The following is a 25,783-nucleotide window of genomic DNA, read 5'->3' on the forward strand; positions in this document are numbered from 1 at the left end:
TCCCCCTTCCTTTCCTCCTTCCTTCCCCCCTTCCTTCTCTCCTACATTCCCTCCTTCCTTCCCTCCTTTCTTCTCTCCTTCTCTTCTTCCTTCCCTCCTTCCTTCCCTCCTTTCTTCTCTCCTTCTCTCCTTCCTTCCCTCCTTCCTTCCCTCCTTGCTGCCCTCCCTCCTTCCCTCCTTCCTACCCCCCTTTCTTCTTTTTCTTCTCTCCTTCCTTCCTTCCTCCTCTCCTTTCCCTTCTCTCCTTCCCCTTCCTCCCCTTTACCCTTCCCCTCTTCTTCCCATTCCTCCCCTCTTTCCTACTCTTACATTCCCTCCCATTCTTCCTCTGCCTTTCCCTTTCTCCTATTCCTCTCCTTTAAAAATTTTAGATTAAAAATACAGTAGTTAAAATTACACACCATCCATTCTATCTAAGTGGGGCTGGACATTAATCAACAGCCCCAGGCCTGCCGGAACAGCCAGGTCTTGGTGGCTTTTCGGAAGGCCGGGAGAGTGGGAAGGGTCCGGATCTCTACGGGTAGATCGTTCCACAGGGCCGGGGCAGCTATAGAGAAAGACCTCCCCCGAGGGGCTGCCAGCCGGCATTGTCCGGCCGACGGCACCCGGAAGAGGCCCAACCTGTGAGATCTTATTGGTCGTTGGGAGGTATGTGGCAGAAGACAGTCTCTCAGGTAGCCAGGTCCTAAACCATGTAGGGCTTTAAAAGTAACGACTAGCACCTTGAAGCGCGTTCGGAGACCAATAGGGAGCCAGTGCAGCTCGCGGAGGATGGGTGTAACATGGGTGTATCTAGGTACACCCAGTATCGCTCGCGCGTCTGCATTCTGGACCAACTGTAGTCTTCGAACACTCTTCAAGGGCAGCCCCATGTAGAGCCGAACAGAACAGAACTGGTGGGGCAACCATACATCTGTTTTTGCCCCAGTGGCTGCATAAGTGAAGTTCCCTCTTTCTTTCTCTCTTTCTTTCACAGAATGCTGGCCTTGAGGAAATGCTGGATATTGCTGCCAAGATCACGTCGCTCTTCACCAGCTGACCTTTCCAAGCTCTGGGCTCCGGCCTGCATGGCAGCCTGGAAGAACATCACTCTGGCTTCCACAAGCTTTCATCCACTATGGAAGATGAAGCCCCTTTGTCGGGCCAATGCTGGGCCATCCAGCAGCTGCCTTCTGCCTTCTGCCCTCTGAGAAAGGGACTGATCTGCAGGTGCTCCTGAGGAGGGACACCTGTGTGCAAAGGATGAGTGCCCTCAGTGGGGGAGGGATTCTCGGCTTGACAACCGTATCCATCACTCTGGACTTCAGCCTGCACAGCAGCTTGATGGCTTGGCCACTGAGTCCCAACTTGACTGGGAATCACAGTTTGCCAACCACCGATCCTCTGAATTCCTCCATGGGGGCAGACATCTCTCGGAAGTCCATCAAGGAGAAGAACTGGCCAGCTCTCCTGATCCTGGTCATCATCGTCTTAACTATTGGCGGAAACATTTTGGTGATCATGGCGGTCTCCTTGGAGAAGAAGCTCCAGAATGCCACCAACTACTTCCTGATGTCCTTGGCTGTGGCAGACATGTTGGTGGGCATCCTGGTGATGCCGGTGTCTCTGGTCACCATTCTTTATGGTAAGTGCACCCTTGTTAGTGTCAATAAGAGGATGGTGGTGCCTTCAGACAAGTGGCTTTCAATGAAAGTGTGAGAAGGAAGGGTTGCAATCTTTTTTTTTGTCACCCCTTCCCACTGGCCCTCTGGTCGGAAGGGCATTCAGTTTGAGATGGGACCTGCTCTCGGCCTCTCCATCGGAGCACTGTTTTCCATGTGCACTGGCTTGTGGTAGCCACAGGAGAAGGAGCTCCAGAGCCAGGAGTTCTTTAGGAGACGGTCTACAGATCTGTGGGTCTTCAAAAAGTCCAGGGACACTAATGCGGAGATGATGGGATCTTCGTGGGCAGCAGGAGAGAAGTGGCATCTCGTAGTGTTTCCCAACCTGAGCCATTTGAAGGTGGGTGGACTTCAACTCCCAGAATCCCATGCTGGCTGTGGAATTCTGGGAGTTGAAGTCCACCCACCTTCAAAGGGCCCAGGTTGGGAAACATTGAACAAAAGTAAGAGATGCCTCAAATCTCCACTTCTCTCCTGCTGCCCACCAGGATCCCATCAACCAACTGGTGCGTGCAACTGAGATTTGGGGAATCATTGCAAAAGCAGTGCTTTGTGGCTGAACACCTTGCGTCAAGGGTGTTGGCCAAGGGAAGGGCGAGGAGGTGGGTGGAACAGCAGACCAGATATTTAGATTCTTGCCCCCCCTTATTTTGCTTCCAATCTCTGGAGATGATTCCTTGGGGCAATGGCAAAGCTTGGGAGGGCATCCCAGAGGAGAAAAAAAAACCTGCTTGGGTCAATTGTCCTTGCTTTGCCCTGCCCATCAGGTACCCTTCAGCAGGGGAGGACTACCACTCTACTATTCTGCCCAGGGAAGGGAAATGTAGCCCTGCAGAACCACTGCGCCAGCTGCAGACCATGGGGGGTGGAAGATGGGCATATCTGGAGATTTCCTGGTTTGAGAGCTGCATTTACAGTTTCCCTCAATTCTAGAAACAACTGTTGATTTTTTAAAAAGCAGACACGTTCTCTCTCTGCCTCCTTGCCTCTCTTCCTCCCTGCCTCCTTGCCTCTCTTCCTCAGCCACCTTCTTACTTAGAAGACAGGATGCAAACCCCCCTGAGATCTGCATTTCTGAGGTCAACCTTTGTCCAGCTGCAGAGCCTTTGAAAGAGGCTGCCAGGTCCGTGACCCATCAAAACCGCGGTAGACAAAAGCGCGCTTGACGAAAGCGCGTACCTGACGTCATCAGCAGCGCGACAAAAAAAATTAAAAATAAATTAAATTGAAATTAAAATAAAATTAAAGCAAGCCGATTCACATAAAGGTAAGGGTTAGGTTTAAGTTTAGGTTTAGGTTTAGGGTTAGGTTAAGGGTTAGGGTTAGGGTTAGGGTTACGTTAAGCGTTAGGGTTAGGTTTAGCGTTAGGTTAAGGGTTAGCGTTAGGTTTCGCGTTAGGTTAAGGGTTAGGTTTAGGGTTACGTTAAGCGTTAGGGTTAGGTTTAGCGTTAGGTTAAGGGTTAGCGTTAGGTTTAGGGTTAGGTTAAGGGTTAGGTTTAGGGTTAGGTTTAGGGTTAGGTTAAGGGTTAGGGTTAGGGTTAGGTTTAGGGTTAGGTTTGGGGGGGTTAGGGTAAGGTTTTCGCTTTAATTTTAAATTTACCGCTCACAGCGCGATGTTTTCATCACGCTGTGATGACGTCACGTACGCGCTTTCGTCGAGCGCGCTTTTGTCTACCGCGGTTTTGTGGGGAGTTAGAGCAAAGGTTTGAAGTGTGAAGCCTTCACTAGTTCATCTTCCTCTGGGGTCTTATTCCTTAGATGTATTTGACAATCCTGAAGGACTAATTAAAAATCTGTGCTAATTAATAGGAGCCAAGCTGGAGACACATGATAAAAACTGTTGAGTTTGAATTCCTGGAAAGCAGGAATCGGAGTGTGAAAACTCGGGAACAAGAAATCAGACCCAGACCCTTAAAAAAGGAACATTGTGCGTTTTCTTGGCAAACCCTTCTCCAGTCTTTCTCACACATTAGGGCAGGATGTTCTTCATTCTTCAAACGATCTTGACTTTCTGGAAGAACATACAAAGGACATGGATGATGGCACAATAGGATGTTGAAATATCTCTAGTTCGTTGGGTTAAAAAGTTGGCAGTCCTCACCTAGCCTCAGAGGTTAAGCAGGGTTTAATACTAACCCTAACCTGGATGAGAGTCCACCAGGAATCTGAAGCTTATCCTGGAAGTTGGGGAAAAAAAACACTTCCTGAAGGAAGAGAAGGATGAACTGCTTCCATAATGCTGCCAAGGGAAAGTCACGGAGGTCGTCTGTGGCGTTCCCAGGATTTGAATTTGACTCCAGGAATCTTCTTGGCTTGAATGTTGTACCTTCTGTGGGAATCATAGCAGAAGAACTGGGAGAACTGGCGGGCGGAGTCAAAAAGCTCATCAGTTTAGAGTCCCAGCGTTGCCACGAGAGACCCAAGTCCAGCCCCCTCTTGAATTTCGTTGGTCCTTATCTAATGCCAATTTAGTGCTGATGGTTAGCTGAGCAGGTCCTCGTGCATAGGCTTCAATTCATCATTCATGCGGCGGCCTACACGGACGGCCCTGATTTTTTTTTATTAATAGGAACGTAGGAATCCCATTTTTAATTTGATTGGAGATCTGCCTCCCTGCCTTTCTTCCACACCCATCTGAGTTTGTACGATGCCGAAGACCAAAATGTGCTTGGCTAAATCTTAGGCTCAAGAGGTAAATCCAACTTGGTTGGGTAAACTACACTTCAGTAGGTTGTGCAAACTGGTCTAATTAGCTAATTTTTTAAAAAAAATAATAATTTTTTTCCCCCAAAACAAACACAACACATAAAATCTTCCTTCCTTACTTACTGTAGAAAGTGTATCAGTTGGTTACAAAAGGTTTTCGTGCATCTCTTCCACAGTCATCAAACATAATTTATATTAACTCAAGTATTTTAACTCAAATATTTATACATGTTACGCTTATACCTCCAGTTATATTTGACTATAATTATTTGAACGTCCTTCATCATAAAATATACCGAAATTTAATACATAACCACATACTGGCATTTCATTTAATATTTCAAAAATCCTCCAGTAACACTGAATCCTTATGTCCTATTCTAGCTAAACATCCATAGTATTTAATAACAGACTTTTCTAATCCTCCTTTCCAAATCGCTGTTAGCAATTTTCATCTAGTTTCCTTATATTATACTCATATATATGTATATAGGTTGTCATTATTATCTAATTAGCTAATTTTTAGCTTCCCTTCCCTGCAGGAGCTCAAGGCTGTGTCTATAGATTCCCTCCCCCCCCCCCGATAACAGCTTTGGGGCTGGAAAAAGAGAGTCATCTGTTCTGACCCCCCTCGTTCCACACCAAAGCACACTCTGAGCCAGAAATAAATTACGGCATTTAATTAACAGACAAACAGGTCCTTGGCAGCAAACCGGCACAGACAAGCTTGCGCAGCAATAAACACAGATAAGGCTTGGCAGCAATCCAGCCTGCCAAGCTCACACAAAGTTCTCCGACATTCGATTCTGTGTTGACTTCTGCAAAGAGGGGCGTGTGCGCAAGTAGCCTTTTTATAGTCTGGAGAGGAGCCTAATGACCACCAGCTGAGTGCAATCACCTCCTGTAATTGCGTAATTGTTCCTGACGCCTAGTAGCTCTTTGGTGCCGGGCATCCAGGAACAACTCACTACTGGCTTCCGGCTCACTCTCCCTTGTCTCCTCCCCACTGGTCCAAGGCTCAGGCGCCTCCTGGTGGCCAACCAGCCTCTTTGCGCCCTGCTCGGAGTCAGAACCCTGTCCAGGGTCCTCCACATCCTCCAGAGCTGACTCATAGGGCCCCTCGATGTCGGAGTCTGGTGGCAGCTCCAACGGCTCCTGCTGGGCCACAACAGTCATCCATGGCTGAAGGTGGACTAGAAAACAGTCCCAACCCCACAGCGAGGGAAATGCCCCCTTTAGCTCCCCCCCAGCTTCCTCTTTCTCTGCCTTTTATCTTTTAGCTGTTTCACCTGACTTCCCGCTGCTCTTTTTATTCCTCTCTCGTGTTCATCGATCATTGCTTTGTTTTTAAATGTTGAAACGCCGAGATTCCCACAAGCAAAAGAGGAGGTTGGAGCCACGCCAAAGGTACCCAATTACTTCCCTGGCCCTGTAAGCCAGAATATATCTCTGCAAACCTTTTCGCTTTTCAAAACAAACTTTGCGCACACCTGCCTGGGGCCTGTTTATGTTGAAGGCAACGGCAACTGAGGGCTGACTCCGCAAAAAATAAAAGTGAAGGTTTTGTGCTGTAAATTGGATCTGGGCTGCTCTTTTTCACCCTTGCTTCTTGTAATTCCCGAGTTTCCTTTTGCAGAGCTTTAAAAATGCAGGTATGTCAACGGCTAAGATGCTGAGCTTGTCGATCAGAAAGGTCGGCAGTTTGGCGGTTCGAATCCCTAGTGCCGCGTAATGGAGTGAGCTCCCGTGACTTGTCCTAGCAGTTCAAAAGCACGTAAAAAATACAAGTAGAAAAAGAGGAACCACTTTTGGTGGGAAGATAACAGAGTTCTGTGCACCTTAAGAGCCGAGGTGGCACAGTGGTTAAATGCAGCACTGCAGGCTACTTCAGCTGACTGCAGTTCAGCAGTTCGGCTGTTCAAATCTCACTGGCTCAGGGTTGACTCAGCCTTCCATCCTTCCGAGGTGGGTAAAATGAGGACCCGGATTGTTGTTGGGGGCAATATGCTGACTCTGTAAACCGCTGAAAGCCCTATGAAGCGGTATATAAGTCTAACTGCTATTGCTATTGCTATTAAATGTTTAGCCATGCCATCCACATGACCGCGGAGATGTCTTCGGACAGCGCTGGCTCTTCGGCTTTGAAATGGAGATGAGCACCAGCCTCTAGAGTTGGGTACAACTAGCACACCTGTGTGAGGGGATCCTTTACCTTTCTCCTTATCTCCAGATGTTTTGCTGATAAACTGATTCCCAAGCAGAGTCCCTCCCTGTTCATTATGTAAGTTTAGTGTTTCCCAACCTTGGCCTGCTCTCCCCTCTTCTCTCAGAGGGACTGAAATGCCACCTCAATTGAGAGCAATGTGGAAATCAAAGTCACACCTGCTTCTCAATCCCTCCAGGTTTTTCTGCACCAAATGTAGAGCAAGCTCAGCTCTGACAAGGGAGTCTCATCACGGTGAAAACGCTTGTTTCATAATTGCGCTTAACATTAGCTTCTGGCGAGAACTTCCCCCCCTCACACACACACATAGTTTACACCTATTCCCATTCTCAGATTTAAGTGTGTGAAAGACCTCATGGGTGTGGTTTAAGGAGCAAAGAGAACCTCTGTGTCTCTGGAGGAAGCTGTTCTGACTGAGGCTTCCCAAAAGCAGGAAGCAAACTCCTGGTCCCAACAAAAACCCCTTTTATTAATTGACTGTGAACTCTGCTCATTCACCTCCAGCAAAGTCTTTCCAGGGAGGATTTACAGTCACAGACCTTATCTGGCTTGGAGAGCTGCCAGGGTGACATCTGCAAAATGTGGCAAAGAGCCTCGGAGAGTCACGAACCAATGAAGCGAACTAATTGTCTCCTGCAAACTCCACTCCCCTTTCGCTCCTCTTTTATTCCCTCTGGGAGGGGCCATTCATTGTCCACCTGTGGCCTTATTCCCAAGTCGACCCCTGTTATTCAGCTGTTCCCTTCGTCTGGCAACTCTGCGCATGCGCACACTGGGAACAGGCTCCAGTTGTTCTTCTGCCTCACTGATGTCTGACTCCGAAGACAGCTGATACCTGGCCTACGGCTCTGGCCCCTCTCTGCCTCTGATGCAGAGCCCTCATCCGAGCCTTCCCCAGACTCCAGGACTGGCCCATGCTCCTCCCCAACCTCCTCACTGTTCGAATCTGCTGCCAGCTCCACTGGCCACTGGTGGGCCACAACATTCTATCTAAGCTCTGGCCTTTTAAAGATGTGTGGTCTCCAGTGTTGGCTGAGGAATTGGGTGAGAAGAGCCGAGGTGGCGCAGTGGGTAGAGTGCAGTACTGCAGGCTACTTCAGCTGACTGCTATCTGCAGTTCGGCGGTTCAAATCTCACCAGGCTCAAGGTTGACTCAGCCTTCCATCCTTCCGAGGTGGGTAAAATGAGGACCCGGATTGTTGTTGGGGGCAATATGCTGACTCTGAAAACCGCTTAGAGAGGGCTGAAATCCCTATGAAGCGGTATATAAGTCTAATTGCTATAAATCCATGCATCTTAAAATGGCAGATATTGAGAAGCACCTGGGTTTCCCCTGCATGAACGCAGGGGGGAAGCCAACTCCTAGGAAACAAAAGACATAAACACTTCCCCTTTTCTTTAAAACAACAACAACCCCCAGCACTGCAAAGTAGTAAAAGCAGGAAATTCAACAGGTCTGGGTTATTTCGAGCAGCAGATCCACAGACCCGCCCCTTTGCTCCAAGGGATAAAAGATGGAACACCTGTAGAACATCTGCTCATTCTCCAGGATTTCCAGGCAGATCTGCTCAATTGGTCCCCTTGAATCCCTGCAGAGCAGCCGCCCTCCCTGAGCTCGGTGGATTTTCATCCTAAGGCATTCTCTTGGCTCAGCCCCTGGTCTGCAGAGAAATAGGATCTGGGATCTTGTTTAGGCTGGGCAAAATCTGCAGCCTTGAGAGCCACCAGCCACCAAAGAAGACAACCGGAGGCTGACGGGAGAAGGAAACGCCTGGGTCAGTTCCTGAAGGAGACACCGTCTTCCGTGAGTGAGGCTACCCTTTGGTCTGAAGGGAGAGCTTCAATTTAGCAGGTGAGCATCTGAGCATCTTCTCCAATTCGCAAGAGAGTCTATATTTGAACCGAGGAAAAAAAAGCTGGAGCCACCGTGGATCTGCTGGAATCCTCTGCCTGTCACAGACCAGTTCCGGGCAGCCTCAAACCCTTCTCTGTTGCTTCCACCTGAATCCTGGGACCGTCTGTTGGGTTAGTGCTTCTCAAGAGCTTCCATCAAAATTAAATATGTATATTGAAAAGGAATTATAAATACCATCAACATAAAATGGGAGCTTGCTCAGAAGCTGAAATACACCAACTAATTGAGATGAAGAGTGAGAAGTAGAGGAGAGGTAAGGGAAGGAGAGAGGAATAGAAGAGAGGGCGGGGAAGAGGAGGAGAGAAAGGAGGAGTGGAAAGGGGAGAGAGGAGAAGAAGAGAGGAAGGGGAAGTAGAGAAGAGAAGGATGACAGAGGGAAGAAAGGAGGTAGGGAGGGGGAGGAGAGAGGGAGAAGAAAGCGATGGATAAGGTACAAATATGGTGTACGGAGAGCAGAAGAGCCAATAATTGTTTTTGGGAGTTGATGATAAGGTGAATTGATGTAAACATTTAATAATACAATAGGATGTTGGCTAGGTAATAGTATACAGGGGATTATATGTTATGGAAAAAATAAAAAATAAACTTTTAAACAATAAAAGAGCTTCCATCTGGAATGGCCTCCTTTACTTAGTGGGGTTTCACCCGTGGCATCTAGGCAGTGGTGGGTTTCAAATTTTTTTAGAACCTCTTCTGTAGATGTGGTCTGCTTGGTGGGAGTGGCTTGCCGGCCATGTGACCGGGTGGGAGTGGCCTGGCAGTCATGTGACTGAGTGGGCGTGGCCAACTTGTAAAATGTGATGAAACTCACTTAACAACGCTCTTGCTTAGCAACCAAAATGTTGGCTCAGAAACTCTGGCATTTGAAGCACGCAATTGTTAAAGCTGTCAAGTTAACAAGACCTTTGCACCCCTAACCCTTTAGAAAAAAAAAAACCAGAGGTGTTCAAATTTGACAGCTTTAAGACTTGTGGACTTCAACTCCCAGAATTCCTCCTCCAGTCATGTTGGCTCAGGAACTCTGGCATTTGAAGCACACAATTCTTAAAGCTGTCAAGTTACAAGACCCTTGCACCCCTAACCCTTTAGAGAAAAAACCCCAGAGGTGTTCAAACTCGACAGCTTTAAGACTTGTGGACTTCAACTCCCAGAATTCCTCCTCCAGTCACGTTGGCTCAGGAACTCTGGCATTGAAGTGTGCAAGTCTTAAAGCTGTCAAGTTACAAGACCCTTGCACCCTTAACCCTTTAGGGGAAAAAAACCCAGGGGTATTCAAACTTAACAGCTTTAAGACTTGTGGACTTCAACTCCCAGAATTCCTCCTCTCGCTCTTCATCTTGATGATGTGTGGACGGGCAGGGGGAGGGAACTGGAACCAGTTCTAAACGGCACGGTAGATTTGTGGAACATCTTCTATAGAAGAAGTTAGAACTGGCAGGAACCCACCCCTGCATCTGGGTCTCGCTCTGGGCCAAAACCAGATATGGGCCAGAGCAAATCAGAGGAAAAAGGAACTAAGGATGAAAGCCACAACAAACATCCCAGGAGTAATTAGGCGATAGACACACACACACACACACACACACACAAACACACACACGAAATGAGAGAGCCTGGCACAGCTTAGCAACCTGCACGCCTGGCCCAAACGCTTCAGGGCTGCCGAGAAATGCAAATTGCAGCTGAAGGTTCATCCGTCTGTCAACTGCCAGGCTGGTGCGGGCAGGCGGGCGCTCTTCGCCCACTGGGGAGGACCCATCAGTCCATCTGCAGGTTCTCGCCGGTTGACTTTTCAACCTTGTCAGGAGAGTGAAATGCCATTAAGGAGGCCAGGCTTCGAGTTCAGCTGGAAAATTAATCCATTACTTCCTCTGAGAAGTTCAGGAGGGCCCTTCGGAGGCTGAAAAGCAGGGCGCCTTAAAAGGACGCGAGGAACACCCCCCCACCACTGGCAAGGGCTTCATTTTCAAATCGCCTTAAACAGTTTCCTATTTCTGGTGCTTTGATTGACGGCTGCTGTTTTCCTCGCAGCTTCTCCCCCACTTGCTCTGGGCACTTTCGAGGCTCTGCTGCTGGGCCCAGGTGTTTGCTCTGCCATCCCAGAGGTGGCCGTATTTTACAGAGATGGATGATATTCAGGAGACAGCTCCTCATTCTACATTTATTTCCTTCAATCATTTATATCACTTTTGTTTAAACCCACAAAATCCAGGCTGCTTTTGAAAACGCCTAAAACCCGGAATGTGCAATCCGGCTTGTCTCTGGATACACAAAGGATTTGAACCAGATTTTGTGCTCCCCCACCCCCCCAAAGGAACCTGGAGAATGAAAATGCCCTGGCTGGACATTTTCAGAACGATGACAATGATGGGGCTGTCTATAGGTGTAGCCCCTCGCTGCAAATCAACCAAAGAATTGTGGTTTGGAAAGAAAACTTCTCTGCAAGGCTGGAAAGGCTGTTTTTTTTTAAGAGCTTCACTTGTATAAAGGTAAAGGCTCTCACACATATGTGCTAGTCGTTCCCAACTCTAGGGGGCGCTGCTCATCTCCGTTTTCAAAGCCCAAGAGCCAGCTCAGTGTGAAGATGTCTTCGTGGTCATGTGGCCGGCAGGACTCAACGCCGAAGGCGCACGGAACGCTGTTCCCTTCCCACCAAAGGTGGTTCCTATTTTTCTTTTCTTTTTTTTTTGGTGATAAATTTTTTAATTTATTTTAAACGCATAAGCACATCAACAAAAACAAACACATAACTTAAAAACAACATAGGAACAATAAGTTCCATCGTATATCATACCGCAGTTCCGAATCAGTTTCTTTGCAGTTAGTGTTTTCCCTTCTATACATTTCTATCTTGCGTTCATAATCTCGTTATTCATTATCCATTTTTATGTACATTTCTTTATTTATTTAAACTTAGCTACTTATGACCAAATATTATTTACCTATATTATGCTTTATATTTTTACTGTCATTTATTCTCTTGCATACAGATTATAGATATACATTCACATAAATATTCTTTTTCTTTGCCATTCTTATATTATTATTATTCCATTTGGAAGGTTATAAGGTATAGTTTAAAATGCTTTGTTTACCATCCTTCACACCTGCTAAGACACCACCTCGTTTTCTCTTTCTTTTCTTTTCTCCCTCCCTTCATTCTCTACTTCCTTCCTTCCTCCTCTCCTTCCCCTTCTTTCTTCTCTTACCTCTCCCCTACTCCTACCCTTTTTCTTCTCCTTCCTACCCTCTCTCCTCTTTCTTTCTCTTCCTCCCTCCTCCTCTTCTTTTCCTCTCCCTTCCACCCACCTCTCCTTACCTCTTTCTTCTTCCCTTACCTCTCCTCCACACTTCTTCTTCCTCTCCTACTATCTCTCCTTCTCTTTCTCTCTCTTCCACCCTCTACTCCTTTCCATTCCTTCGTCCCTCCATTCTCTATTTCCTTCCTCCCCTATTTTTTATTTCCTATTTTTTTATATTTATAATAATATAATATAATATAATAATATAATAATATAGTAATGTAATGTAATATAATATAATATATTATAATATAATATAATTAATGATATGATATAATATAATATAATAATTAATATAATATAAATCTATATTATTATATTTCCTATTTTTCTACTTGCATTTTTTACATGCTTTCGAACTGCTAGGTTGGCAGAAGCTGGGACAAGTCACGGGAGCTCACTCTGTTACGCAGCGCGAAGGATTCGAACCGCCGAACTGCTGATCTTTCTGATCGACGAGCTCAGCACCTTAGGCACCCTTCACTTGTTAAAATTGTCTTTTTTTTCAGATTCATCCTCCTCCTACCTTATTACAGTCAAAAGCAGGGAATATAAAACACAGATAAAGACATTGCAAAATAAAACTCCGGATGACCTCAAGATGGTCAACCAATAAACTGAAATGTAACCGTGAGAGGCTCTTTGCGTTAATCTCTTATTACATTTAAGAAATTCCCCCAAACCCCCAGTGCAGTTTTGCTTGTCACATCATCTTGGGACAGATTCCAAAAGATTGCCTAGAGCAGTGTTTCTCAACCTTGGCTACTTGAAGATGTCTGGACTTCAACTCCCAGAATTCCCCAGCCAGCATTCGCATTCGCTGGCTGGGGAATTCTGGGAGTTGAAGTCCAGACATCTTCAAGTAGCCAAGGTTGAGAAACACTGGCCTAGAGATTTGGACGTTCTCACTTTGGAAGCAAAGAAGCTGCATCGTGTCTTCTGTCTAAGTTCACTTGGCAGCCCAAGGATGGAGCAGGGTCCTTAGCCAAGGCCTTCCAAACTTCTCCAGCAGGCTCCTGCTCGCTCTATATTGACTCACGGTGTTCCTCCTGCAGCCTCTGCTTACCCAGGAGAAAGCAGTCACCAAAAATCACCTGTGGTGGGAATTGGCAACTGTTAGGATGTGATCTTCACACCCTTGTAGTCCACAGGACTTAAGCTGCCAAGGTTTCCCTCCCCTAGAAGTGGGGGGTTCCTTTCCCTGTTCCTGGATCCTTTAGTGCAGAGGTCTTCAAACTTGGCAACTTTAAGACTTGTGGACTTCAACTCCCAGAATTCTCCAGCTGGAGAATTCTGGGAGTTGAGGTCCACAAGCCTTAAAGTTGCCTCGTTTGAAGACCTCTGATTTCTAAGTGGAGAGACTGCAGAGGAAGGGATTACAAGAGAGTAAGTTATGCTGGCTGGGGAATTCTGGGAGTTGACATCCACAAGTCTTAAAGTTGCCAAGTTTGTAGACCTCTGATGTAAATGGAGAAATGGCAGAGGAAGGGATTACAAGAGAGTAAATTATGCTGGCTGGAGAATTCTGGGAGTTGAAGTCCACAAGTCTTAAAGTTGCCAAGTTTGAAGACCTCTGATTTCTAAGTGGAGAGACTGCAGAGGAAGGGATTACAAGAGAGTAAGTTATGCTGGCTGGGGAATTCTGGGAGTTGACATCCACAAGTCTTAAAGTTGCCAAGTTTGTAGACCTCTGATGTAAATGGAGAAATGGCAGAGGAAGGGATTACAAGAGAGTAAATTATGCTGGCTGGAGAATTCTGGGAGTTGAAGTCCACAAGTCTTAAAGTTGCCTCGTTTGAAGACCTCTGATTTCTAAGTGGAGAGACTGCAGAGGAAGGGATTACAAGAGAGTAAGTTATGCTGGCTGGGGAATTCTGGGAGTTGACATCCACAAGTCTTAAAGTTGCCAAGTTTGTAGACCTCTGATGTAAATGGAGAAATGGCAGAGGAAGGGATTACAAGAGAGTAAATTATGCTGGCTGGAGAATTCTGGGAGTTGAAGTCCACAAGTCTTAAAGTTGCCAAGTTTGAAGACCTCTGATTTCTAAGTGGAGAGATTGCAGAGGAAGGGATTACAAGAGAGTAAATTATGCTGGCTGAGGAATTCTGGGAGTTGAAGTCCACAAGTCTTAAAGTTGCCAAGTTTGAAGACCTCTGATTTCTAAGTGGAGAGATTACAGAGGAAGGGATTACAGGAGAGTAAGTTATGCTGCCTGGGGAATTCTGGGAGTTGATGTCCACAAGTTTTAAAGTTGCCTAGTTTGAAGACCTCTGCTTTAGTGGATATGGTCTCTCCTGCCTGCCACGTGCTTTGCCCTAGCATCACCCAATGGTGGTACCCAACTTGTAGTTGAGTGACTGGAGATTTTCCTCTTCCTCCTCCTCCTTCTTCCCTCCCTCCATTCTGGGCTGGAGCCCCCTTCCGCTCACGTCTCCTTCCTCGCTTCTCCCTTCTCTCTCTTCCAGATTATGCCTGGCCTTTGCCTAAACAACTGTGTCCCATCTGGATTTCCCTAGATGTGCTCTTTTCCACGGCCTCCATCATGCACCTTTGCGCCATCTCCCTCGATCGCTACGTCGCCATCCGCAACCCCATCGAACACAGCCGGTTCAACTCCCGCACCAAGGCCATCATGAAGATTGCCGCTGTCTGGACAATTTCGATGGGTAAGCCGTCGCTCTCGTTGTACCACTGAGGCCTTGTCCTCAAAGGGCGGGGGGGGGGGGGAGGTGTCTGTTGAAAATCACAATTGTCCTAAAACAGCAAGTTCCAGACCTTTGTGTGATCTGGGCTGAATAATCAGCAGATAATTAACTGCTGCTGAAAACCAAAAGCATTTTCCTTCAAAGGCTTGGAAGAGTTGATTCAAGAGGAACCTTGGTTGCATATGCGGGGTTACCTGTTTAGTATTGTATGCTTAAAATGATGCTGTCAGGGTTCCAAATATCATCCAAAATTAAATCAGAGTCCAAGGCAGAGCTTTCATCAAAGTTACAATTTATTAAGAGAGACACGTTGGCACATCTGTGGAAAACCCAAATCTGAAAGCTTCCTGGGGTTCCCACCCTGTTGAAAGTTCATGATCCTTGTCCTCCACACCCACAAGTCCATCCCATGGTCCAAACTCCCACTGCCACGCTGGCAGCTTCCACCCATCCAGTTCCGGTCAGGTGCAGAAATGCAGAGACAAAGGATGACCTTGGGCTTCTAGAAAGGATTTCGTTTATTTTGACAACAACACATTCTACTCCTTACTATTCCCCCTCCCAATTCCCCAAATGAAGAAGCATAGTAAAATAATAGTGTGTCAGGCCAAAGATCCTAAAAGCAACTGGCTGCAGGCCTGACAGATGCATTTCAGCTAACCAATCCATCTTCTACTAGATTTAAACCAGGGGTGAAATCCAGCAGGTTATGACAGGTTCTGGAGAACCGATAGCAGAAATTGTGAGTAGTTTGAAGAACTGATAGCAGAAATGTTGAGTAATTTGGAGAACTGTAGCAGAAATTTTGAGTAGTTTGGAGAACCGATAGCAGAAATTTTGAGCAGTTTGGAGAACCAATAGTGGAAATTTTGAGTAGTTCGGAGAACCGATAGCAGAAATTTTGAATAGTTTGGAGAACTGATAGCAGAAATTTTGAGTAGTTTGGAGAACCGATAGCAGAAATTTTGAGTAGTTCCTAGAACCGATAGCAGAAATTTTGAATAGTTTGGAGAACTGATAGCAGAAATTTTGAATAGTTTGGAGAACAGAGAGCAGAAATTTTTAGTAGTGTGGAGAACTGATAGCAGAAATTTTTAGCAGTTTGGAGAACTGTAGCAGAAATTCTGAGTAGTTTGGAGAACCAATAGCAGAAATTTTGAGTAGTTTGGAGAACCGATAGCGGAAATTTTTAGTAGTTCGGAGAACCGATAGCGGAAATTTTTAGTAGTTCGGAGAACCGATAGCAGAAATTTTTAGTAGTGTGGAGAACTGATAGCAGAAATTTTGAGTAGTTTGGAGAACTGATAGCAGAAATTGTGAGTAGTTTGGAGAACCGTAGCAGAAATTTTTAGTAGTTCGGAGAACTGATAGCAGAAATTTTGAATAGTTTGGAGAACAGATAGCAGAAATTTTTAGTAGTTTGGAGAACCGGTAGCAGAAATTTTAAGTAGTTGGAGAACCAGCCACGCCCACAGGACCGGTAGTAAAAAAAAAATGAATTTCACCATTGATTTAGACCTAGGTTTTATTAGGCTGAGTCTTGTCAGTCAATCGATCAATCAATCAGTAATAGATCTATCAATGCTCCATGAGCAGCTAGTATCTGAGCAGACTTTCCCAATCTTGTCAACTGTTAAGAAGTGTGAACGTCACCTTCTGGCTGGAGAATTCTGGGGGTTGAAGGCCACACCTTTGAATGTTGCCAAGGTTGAGAAACACTGCTCTAAGGTGACGTGTGGCAGCTACTCGCCCCCTTTCTTTCCCGGCTTAGAAGCAAAGGGGTCCCCCTTTGCTATGGGTGGCCACCTGCCCTCCTCCCACTAGGCCTGTCTTGTCAACAGAGAGCCCTGGAATGAAACCCACAAGCTTTCTATGGAGATTCTCAGTCCTGTAGATCATGGTTGGCCCAAAGGTATTTCCTTGAAGATGTGTCACTTCTCATCCAAGAAGTTATAGAGCTGAAGAACCGTCTGGGATGGGAAACGACCCGTCTTCAAGGAAAACCCAGAGAGTCCAGTTGCCTCTTGAAAAAGCATCTTGGAGACAAAGCGCTTCTAACGTGAAGGAGATGGGAGGATGGAAGCCAGAGAGGAAGGGAGACGAGGGGGCGGATGGGATCCTCAGCTGCGTAGGGAATATTAAGACGGAAGCCTTTGGCTCCAGCAATGTTTCCGTGCAAGATGGCCTCCTGCCTTGCCATCAGGCCGTGGGCACCATCTAGTGGCGCCAAGGAAGATCACACCCTTTTCCTCCTAAAGTCCCACGCTTGGTAGGAAAAGGTGCCCATCGCTTTAGTTGAGTCGAGTTGAGGGGTGGGTTCCTGCCAGTTCTAACCTCTTCTATAGAAGAGGTTCCACAAATCTACAGTGCCGTGGAGAACTGGTTCCGGCTCCCTCCCCCCGCCCATCTGCACATCATCAAGATGAAGAGAGGAGGAATTCTGGGAGTTGAAGTCCACAAGTCTTAAAGCTGTCAAGTTTGAACACCCCTGGGGTTTTTTTTTCTAAAGGGTTAGGGGTGCAAGGGTCTTGTAACTTGACAGCTTTAAGATTGCACACTTCAATGCCAAAGCTCCTGAGCCAACATGACTGGAGGAGGAATTCTGGGAGTTGAAGTCCACAAGTCTTAAAGCTGTCAAGTTTGAACACCCCTGGGGTTTTTTTTTCTAAAGGGTTAGGGGTGCAAGGGTCTTGTAACTTGACAGCTTTAAGATTGCACACTTCAATGCCAAAGCTCCTGAGCCAACATGACTGGAGGAGGAATTCTGGGAGTTGAAGTCCACAAGTCTTAAAGCTGTCAAGTTTGAACACCCCTGGGTTTTTTTTTTCTAAAGGGTTAGGGGTGCAAGGGTCTTGTAACTTGACAGCTTTAAGACTTGCACACTTCAATGCCAGAGTTCCTGAGCCAACATGACTGGAGGAGGAATTCTGGGAGTTGAAGTCCACAAGTCTTAAAGCTGTCAAGTTTGAACACCCCTGGGTTTTTTTTTTCTAAAGGGTTAGGGGTGCAAGGGTCTTGTAACTTGACAGCTTTAAGACTTGCACACTTCAATGCCAGAGTTCCTGAGCCAACATGACTGGAGGAGGAATTCTGGGAGTTGAAGTCCACAAGTCTTAAAGCTGTCAAGTTTGAACACCCCTGGGTTTTTTTTTTTCTAAAGGGTTAGGGGTGCAAGGGTCTTGTAACTTGACAGCTTTAAGACTTGCACACTTCAGTGCCAGAGTTCCAACATTTTGGTTGCTAAGTAAGACTGTTGTTAAGTGAGTTTCACCACATTTTAGAAGTTGGATAGGCCCACCCGGTCACATGGCCAGCAAGCAGGCCACACCTACAGAAGAGGTTCTAAAATTTTTTGAAACCCACCATTGGTTGAGTTGACTTTATTGTCATTGCACGTGGTACAACAAAATTAAATGCAGTCTTCGGTGTACAAGCTTTTATTCACATACCGCAGTGGTGTCCAATCTTGGGAACTTTAAGACTTGTGGACTTCAACTCCCAGAATTCCCCAGCCAGCATGGCTGGCTGGGGAATTCTGGGAGTTGAAGTCCACAAGTCTTAAAGTTCCCAAGTTTGGATACCCCTGAAATAAAGGCTTAAACCTCCCACTTTGCTCTTGCCGGATTCACTATTCATGTCCTGCCGATCAGCTACGTAGCCTTCCAGTTCAACAGCTTCATCCAGAATAAGTGGATGAAGCCAAATTTATGTGATTAGCCAAACACTTGCTATTTGGATTTGGTGGACTTTGCTGTAAACCAGATGTCTCTTGGGTTAGGGTCTTGGCCATTTCGCTAAAACGTCTCTAAAGCAGTGGCTCAGTGGCTAAGATGCTGAGCTTGTCGATCAGAAAGGTCGACAGTTCGGCGGTTCGAATCCCTAGCGCCGCGTAACAGAGTGAGCTCCCGTGACTTGTCCCAGCTTCTGCCAACCTAGCAGTTCGAAAGCATGTAAAAATGCAAGTAGAAAAATAGGAACCACCTTTGGTGGGAAGGGAACAGCGTTCCGTGCGCCTTCGGCGGTTAGTCATGCTGACCACATGACCATGGAGACGTCTTCAGACAGTGCTGGCTCTTTGGCTTTAAAACGGAGATGAGCACCGCCCTCTAGAGTTAGGAACGACCAGCACATCTGTGTGAGGGGAACCTTTACCTTTAAAATGACACAAAGTCACTCTTTCCCCAGTTGCCCCTGGACACCTTCACTTCCTTTAACAGAGGAAGTTCTGGTGGGACTGGTCAACTCTTGACAATGCCCAAATCATAAGTCCTCAAGGCCCGGTTGCCAATCCAATGAAAGCAGCAGCCCTTTTCTCCATGTCTTCTTCTCTTGATAGTCCTTCTTGGCATGTCTTCTCCTTCAGGTATTTCCCTGCCCATCCCAGTCATCGGCTTGCAAGACGACTCTCGGGTCTTTGTGAACGGGAGCTGCGTCCTGAACGACGAAAACTTTGTCCTCATCGGCTCCTTCGTGGCGTTCTTCATCCCCCTGATGATCATGGTGGTGGCTTACTGCCTGACTATCCAGGTCCTGCAGAAGCAGGCCTCTCTCTTCCTCTACGGGGAGCCCCTCAAGCCGAGGAGGAGCAGCATGAGCTGTCTGAAGAAGGACCCCAACGTGGAGAACCTTTCCATGCTGCAGAACCACGAGGCGGCTTCCCACTTAAACTCTCCGGTCAACAGAGAAGGGGTCCTTTTCCGGAAAGGCACCATGCAGTCGATCAACAACGAACGCCGGGCCTCCAAGGTCCTGGGGATCGTCTTCTTTTTGTTCCTGATTATGTGGTGTCCCTTTTTTATCACTAACATCATGTCCGTCCTCTGCCAGGACGCCTGTGACCAGGATGTCCTCCGTGAGCTGCTGGACGTCTTTGTTTGGGTGGGTTACATCTGCTCGGGGGTCAACCCCCTGGTCTACACACTCTTCAACAAGATCTACCGCAGGGCTTTCTCGAACTACATCCGCTGCCGGTACGAGAGCAGCAAAAGGGCCTCCCAGCTGCAGAGCCAATGCCCCAACGTCTCCTCCATGGCCTTCTACGGGAAGGACCTCAACTTGAACAGTTACCGCCATGAACTCAACAGCACGGAGCTGGACGAGATGGAGGCGACCTTGGAAATACACGTGGGGACCCCGGAGATCTTGATCAACAGCTGCAGCGGTGAAAAAACAACTAGTGTGTAAACTTACATGCTTCTTTACTCGCCTCTGAATCTTGACAGCTACGGACAATGTTTCTGCTAGTCCAGGAACAGTGTAAATATGGCATTACGAACAAAACCTTCCCCCCCCCCCCGTTTTTTTTCATTTCCGCTTTCTTACTTGTAGCTCGTTGTTTTTGCACCATTCTTAAAAAACAGAAACCCGTCTCAGTTGTGTGGGGGACGGAGCAGGTGGGTCTCCTGTGGGAGCAGCTGCAAAAATACGGCATCCCTTCTTTTGCTTATGAAAATGTTATTTTCATTCTGGTGCATGAACAAAATACCGTTAATCTCAGGTGGGTTTTCTTTTTTTTAATCTTCTTTCTTTTTCTTCGTTGGGTCTCAGTGGTTATGAGTAAGTCACGTATCAAATAAAGGGATTTGGGCTGGGAGATGTCAACATTTCTTATTGGGATACCTGATAAGAAGGAAACCCTGGGTAAACGTCTGTTCTGACCCCCCTCCTCCGTCCAGTAACGAATGCCGAGACAAGCTTAAATGAGAATGTCCTTTAATAACAAGTTCAGACTCTCAGTGGCTGAAAGCCAAGTAAACAAACAGATAAGGACCTTGGCAGCAAGGCCGACAAACTTTGGCAGCAATTCAGGCAAACTCTGGCAGCAATCCAGCCTGCCAAGTTTGTTTCTCTTTAGTCAAAGCGTTGACTTCTGCAAGAAGGGCGTGGCACAAGCAGTCTCTTTTATAGTCTGGAGAGGAGCCTAATGACCATCAGCTGAGCGTAATTACCTCCTGTAATTACATAGTTGTTCTTGACGCCGAGTAGCCCTTCGACAGCGTGCATCCAGGAACAACTCAGTTGGTTTCTGGATCATTCCCCCTTGTCTCTTCCCCACCAATCCAAGGCTCCGGCGCCACCTGGTGGCCAACCAGTCTCTCTGCACCCTGCTCGGAGTCAGAACCCTGTCCAAGGTCCTCCACATTCTCCAGGGCCGACTCATAGGGCCCCTCGCTATCGGAGTCTGGTGGCAGCTCCAACGGCTCCTGCTGGACCACAACAACGTCCATGCATCTTCTTGGCAACTTAAGTCTTCATCTTGGTCGTGGAGGGTAGTGAAAGTGCTCCCCTCCCCGCAGTTTGCCACAGCTGGACAGGTGATAGTTGGGAAGTGGTCTCCAACCTGCCAATATTGCATCCCTGCTGGAGAAATTCTTTGTGCTAGCTGGGGAATTCCTGGAGTTGAAGTCCACCAGGTTTCACGTTGCCAAGGTTGGAGACCCCTGTTCTGGAGGATGGGCTCACCTCGGGAAAGGTGCTCCACCCACAGGTCACTGACCTCCCCCCAAAAATAAATCTTTTGCATACCTTATTGTAGCGCCCATGAAGACATGCGGTGTGATCTCACAAGGCAGGAAGAAGGGGAACGAGGGGGGAATTGTTAACGATGACAGTTACATTGATGTGCGTGGGGAGGGGGGGCACTTCCACTTTTCATTTTCGAAGACCAGTTAGTAGAACATGATGAAGGCTTATGGAATTACACAGGGCGGCATGGGGAGCAAAAAGAGAAGATGTTTCTTAGCTCTCTCCCGAAACTATCAGAACTGGGGAGACCCTGCAAGGCAGCCGAGATTCGGGACCTTCATTCACACCGTATCTGGCTGCCTTCTGGAATTCTCTAGCGCAGGACGTGGGGATGACCTCCGCTTGGAACATTTGAACGAGACTGGAGGGAGGGAGACAGTGGTGGGTTCTGGCCAGTACGGGTGTACCAGTAGTAGCCAGGAGCAGCTGACAGCGTACCGATATGGGGGCTTATTGGGCCCAACCGCCCACCCGCGTTCTATACTGGTTTTTAAAGCAACCGGCCAACTGCGCATGTGTGCACAGCTTGTGGCACCTGCGCGAGGGCTGATCTCCAGATTGGGATGAAAAGAGGAAGGTCCCCTCTGCCATCAGGGACCCTCCTGCCTGGAAGATCCGGGGGCCAGATCTCAGCCAACCAACTCTTCACCCCTTTGGCAAAACATCCGAGAGGGATATCAAGTTCGTTTTGGAAAGATATTCCCAGAATCCAGAATTTCCCCAGTTTCTCTCCAGAAAATCATTTCTCCATCCCTTTGCGGTCTACAGCAAAACATCTATGTCCCTCCCTCCCACCCTGGACCTCAAGCTGGCCCCTAAGCATTCTCGGGGTGGGGTGGGGGGAATCTCTGCTGCCAGGAGTCAGGCAGCGCGTGAAACCTTCCCTCCCCAAGGAGGCTGGTGAAGGGGGCTTCCCAAGCCTTCCGAGGAAAGAGCCAAGGTGGCGCAGTGGTTAAAGTGCTGTACTGCAGCCACTTCAGCTGACTGCTATCTGCAGTTCAGTGGTTCTAATCTCACCGGCTCAAGGTTGACTCAGCCTTCCATCCTTCCGAGGTGGGTGAAATGAGGACCCAGACTGTTGGGGGCGTTATGCTGACTCTGTAAACCGCTTAGAGAGGACTGAAAGCCCTATGAAGCGGTATATAAGTCGAACTGCTATTGCTATTCCCTCGGCTTTCTGACAGCAGAGAGAGGGACCAAGAATGTTATTGGTAGAAGTCTTCTCCTGAACTCTACACGGCTCTTCTCCTCCCCTTTGGTCTCCTTGGCTGGGGAGGGCTCCCTCCACCGTAATATGACATGATAGTGGTGTAGTCCAGTATTTGAGGGGCTGCTACAAAGAAGGGGTCAACTTTTTCCCCCAAAAAGTACAAGGCAAGAAACAATGGATAGCAACTCAGCAAAGGAGAAGCAACTTGGAATGGAGGAGAAACTTCCTAAAGTTCCTAAATCATAATTTGCCCCACAAACAAAATTGCAGGTAATTTATGCAGAGAAACAGTTTCTTCATAATATTTTAGGATAGGGGTGGGCAACATGTGGTCCTTTAGCTGTTGGATTGCAGGTCCCACCATCCTTAACTGTTGAGCAGATTGGATGCATTTGACTGCAGTAGGAGTTCAACCATACCTGGAGATCCATATATTGATCATCCAATAGAAAAATCAGTAGAAATGTTCTCCATTTCATAGGGATTGAACAGCAATATGATGTAAACACAGTGCTATGAGGACAAAACATATAATTAACAAATAGGTTTCCCTTGGTATGATGCTACAGTACCTTATAAATATAAAACCTATGTTCACTTTTTCAGAGTGGGAACAGTTGTCTATTATCCATTCATAATACTAGTTCTTCAAATGGCCTGTAGGCTTAGAACCATACTACATATTTTAGTAAGTTCTTCCTTTTGTTTGAAAACTTCAAAGGAAAGCCATGTTGACCAAAATTCAGATTTAGCCCTTTTCACTCCCTTCTCTCTTCCATGTTGTTGACTTATTTCTTATCCAAGGAACATTCCATACTAACGTTTCCCACCACTCAACTGAAGAGCTGAACATGTTTTCTACGCCATTTGAAAAGGGAAAAATTAATATTTTGAATCATATCCTCCATAAATATGTGTATAGCAAATCATGACATTCTTCTTATTTCAGCCTGACTATTGGGCAGAATCAATCATTGAGCAGGCTTGCTAGATATGACCGGAGCCCATTCCCCAGCCTTGGAGAGGTTAAATTATGTAATATATTATCTTAAAATATTTCACAGATTCACTGAATGGCTGCAGAGACCCACATGTACATTAAGGTGTGGTTGTTGGTTAGTTAGTTTTGCATCTGTATGTTCCCCTTTCCGTTTGAGTTGTTCGCCGCCCTGAGTCCCTATAGGGAATAGGGCGGCATATAAATAAAATAAAACTTCAAACTTCAAACAATTGAGAGCTATTAACCAGGGGAACAGAAGTTGCCATCAGAAGTTATGGGTGCTCCCATCACAGGAGGTTTTTAAGAAGAGACTGGACGGCCCACTGGTCTCAAATCGTGTAGGTGGCCTGCTTGAGCAGGGGGATGGACTAGAAGACCTCCAAGGTCCCTTCCAGCTCTATCTCGATTGATGGCTGCAGCTCCAAATGTTCAGCCCTTGGTGAAAGTAGGCAGGGACAAAAGAAATGGGCATCCTTTGCCTTCTCTGTCGTCCGGGGAAGGGACAGGCTAAGCGTTTTCGGCAAAGGCAGATGGGTAGGAACATCATTAAACAGTAGCAACAGCTGAAATGGTTCCTTGCTATGGCTGTGCTTCCTCCTACTAGCTTCTCTTTCACAAGGTTGTCAAACAAAACAGAACAGCAACAACTAGCAGGGGGGGGGGGATCCCCAGGGTTGAGACCCAGGGAGGCCGAATCTAAGGAACCCTTAAAAAGGCGGATTGGATCAGTTAGAAAGATACCCCTAAAATGGCTAAAGAGCCTTGCTAGCGCCCAATGAAATCACACAGGGCGGGCGCCTTCTCCGAGTATCGTCGACTACGCAGTGTCGTCTGGCGGCTCCTCGGGGGAGAGCCTTCTCTGTAGCTGCCCCGGCCCTTTGGAACGATCTAACCCCTGAGATCCGGACCCTCCCCACTCTCTCGGCCTTCCGTAAGTCTGTTAAGCCCTGGCTGTTCCGGCAGGCCTGGGGCTGTTGATCTTGATTGACCTTCAGCCCCATTAATATTTATTTATTTATTTATTTATTTATTTGACTTATATACCGCTTCATAGGGCTTTCAGCCCTCTCTAAGTGGTTTACAATTTTTTTTTTTTTAGCAAATTGAGTCAGCAACCTGCCCCCACAGTCCGGGTCCCCATTTCACCCACCTCGGAAGGATGCGACCTTGAGCCGGTGAGATTTGAACCGCTGAACTGCAGATCACAGTCAGCTAAAGTGGCCTGCAGTACTGCACCCTAACCACTGCGCCACCTTGGCTCTTAATATCGAGTGCATGTTGTGTCCTTCTTTTAATTCATTCCTGTCTTGTATTTTAAAACTTTTTAAATACTTTTAAACTGTTTTTAATGTAAGCCGCCCGGAGTTCCTTCGGGATTGGGCGGCATACAAATCTATTAAAATTGGAAATTTGCTTCTGGGCGGACCCGTCCCCCTTCCCTTCCCCGTCCACGCTTGTGTCACCCACCCGCAGCTTTGGCTGCGACCCTCCAGACAAAACGGGGAACCCAAAGCCACAAGAACACGCAACGCCGGGGGGAGAATTACGAAAGGCTTTTTTTGTTTTTTTCATTTTATACACAGAGTATGTACATTAGGTTTTTAATCCATGCAGATTTCAATAGAAAACTATTGTACAAAAGGAAACCAAAAAACGTTGGAAGCTCCTGCGAGAAGAAATCCAGCAAAAAAACACAAAAAAGCGTCCAAAGAGTTGTGTAACAAGAGCCCCCCCTCCCCCGGTGAGGACAGGAAAAAAAAAAAAGCAGGAATGTCAAACAGAAAACAGACACCAAAGGAAAAAAAGCCGAGCTCCCAATTCCTTCCAAACTGATTTGCATTGATGCCTATATAATAAAAAGAGCAACTGTGAATCTTGGCTCGGATCAGGAATTAAAGAGATACACAAAAGGAATGGAGAACAATAGTTTGTTTGTTTTTAAAAAAGACACAAACACAAAACTCATCGCCTGGACCCTTTTTTTTTGGTCCACAGATGATTCGACAGTTTGCACATCTCTGCTTAATTCCGCCACAACTGAGCATCGCACACGGCTTGGGCTGGCGGGGGGGGGGGGGGGGCGTCTCTGGCGCCACGGGTTGGGCTCGGATTGCCGCCGAAATTCCAGAGAGAGATGGACGGAGCCGCCGCGGCCCGAGAATGAAGCCCGTGTGATGTGGACGGGGACGTGGTGGAGGGCAGTGTCTCTTTTGCAATCAACCCATTTTGAGAGCCGATTATTTATTTATTGCATTTAACTATATATGACTTAGAAACTCCTGGACATCCTAGGCATATATTCGCCGCACAAGAATCGGAACGGAAGCCAGATAGTGAGAAGAGAAAATGGATAAAGGGACGGGGGGCAGGAAAATCGGATTCATGCAAAAACAAAATAAAGGGGGATGAATACATGGAATGCACGCACGCACACACACACACACACACACACACAAACTTTATTTACCCAATGCTCAGAGAAGGGGGAGTGAGGGAGAACATGTCCTTTAACTCTATTTCCCCCTATCTTTTAT

The 25,783-nt window shown here is 47.0% G+C and overlaps 1 protein-coding gene across 1 annotated transcript; it reads left to right on the forward strand.

Annotated features, from left to right (window-relative positions):
* Window positions 1-1,242: 1,242 nt before the first annotated feature.
* Window positions 1,243-19,792, forward strand: LOC116515247 (5-hydroxytryptamine receptor 2A-like). Its single transcript, XM_032227169.1, has 3 exons — window positions 1,243-1,624; window positions 14,275-14,475; window positions 18,878-19,792. The coding sequence occupies exons 1-3, from the start codon at window positions 1,243-1,245 to the stop codon at window positions 19,696-19,698; spliced, it is 1,404 nt and encodes a 467-aa protein (XP_032083060.1). The 3' UTR covers window positions 19,699-19,792.
* Window positions 19,793-25,783: the final 5,991 nt, after the last annotated feature.

This window comes from Thamnophis elegans, chromosome 12, assembly GCF_009769535.1.
Source record: "Thamnophis elegans isolate rThaEle1 chromosome 12, rThaEle1.pri, whole genome shotgun sequence".
Classification (NCBI taxonomy): domain Eukaryota; kingdom Metazoa; phylum Chordata; class Lepidosauria; order Squamata; family Colubridae; genus Thamnophis; species Thamnophis elegans.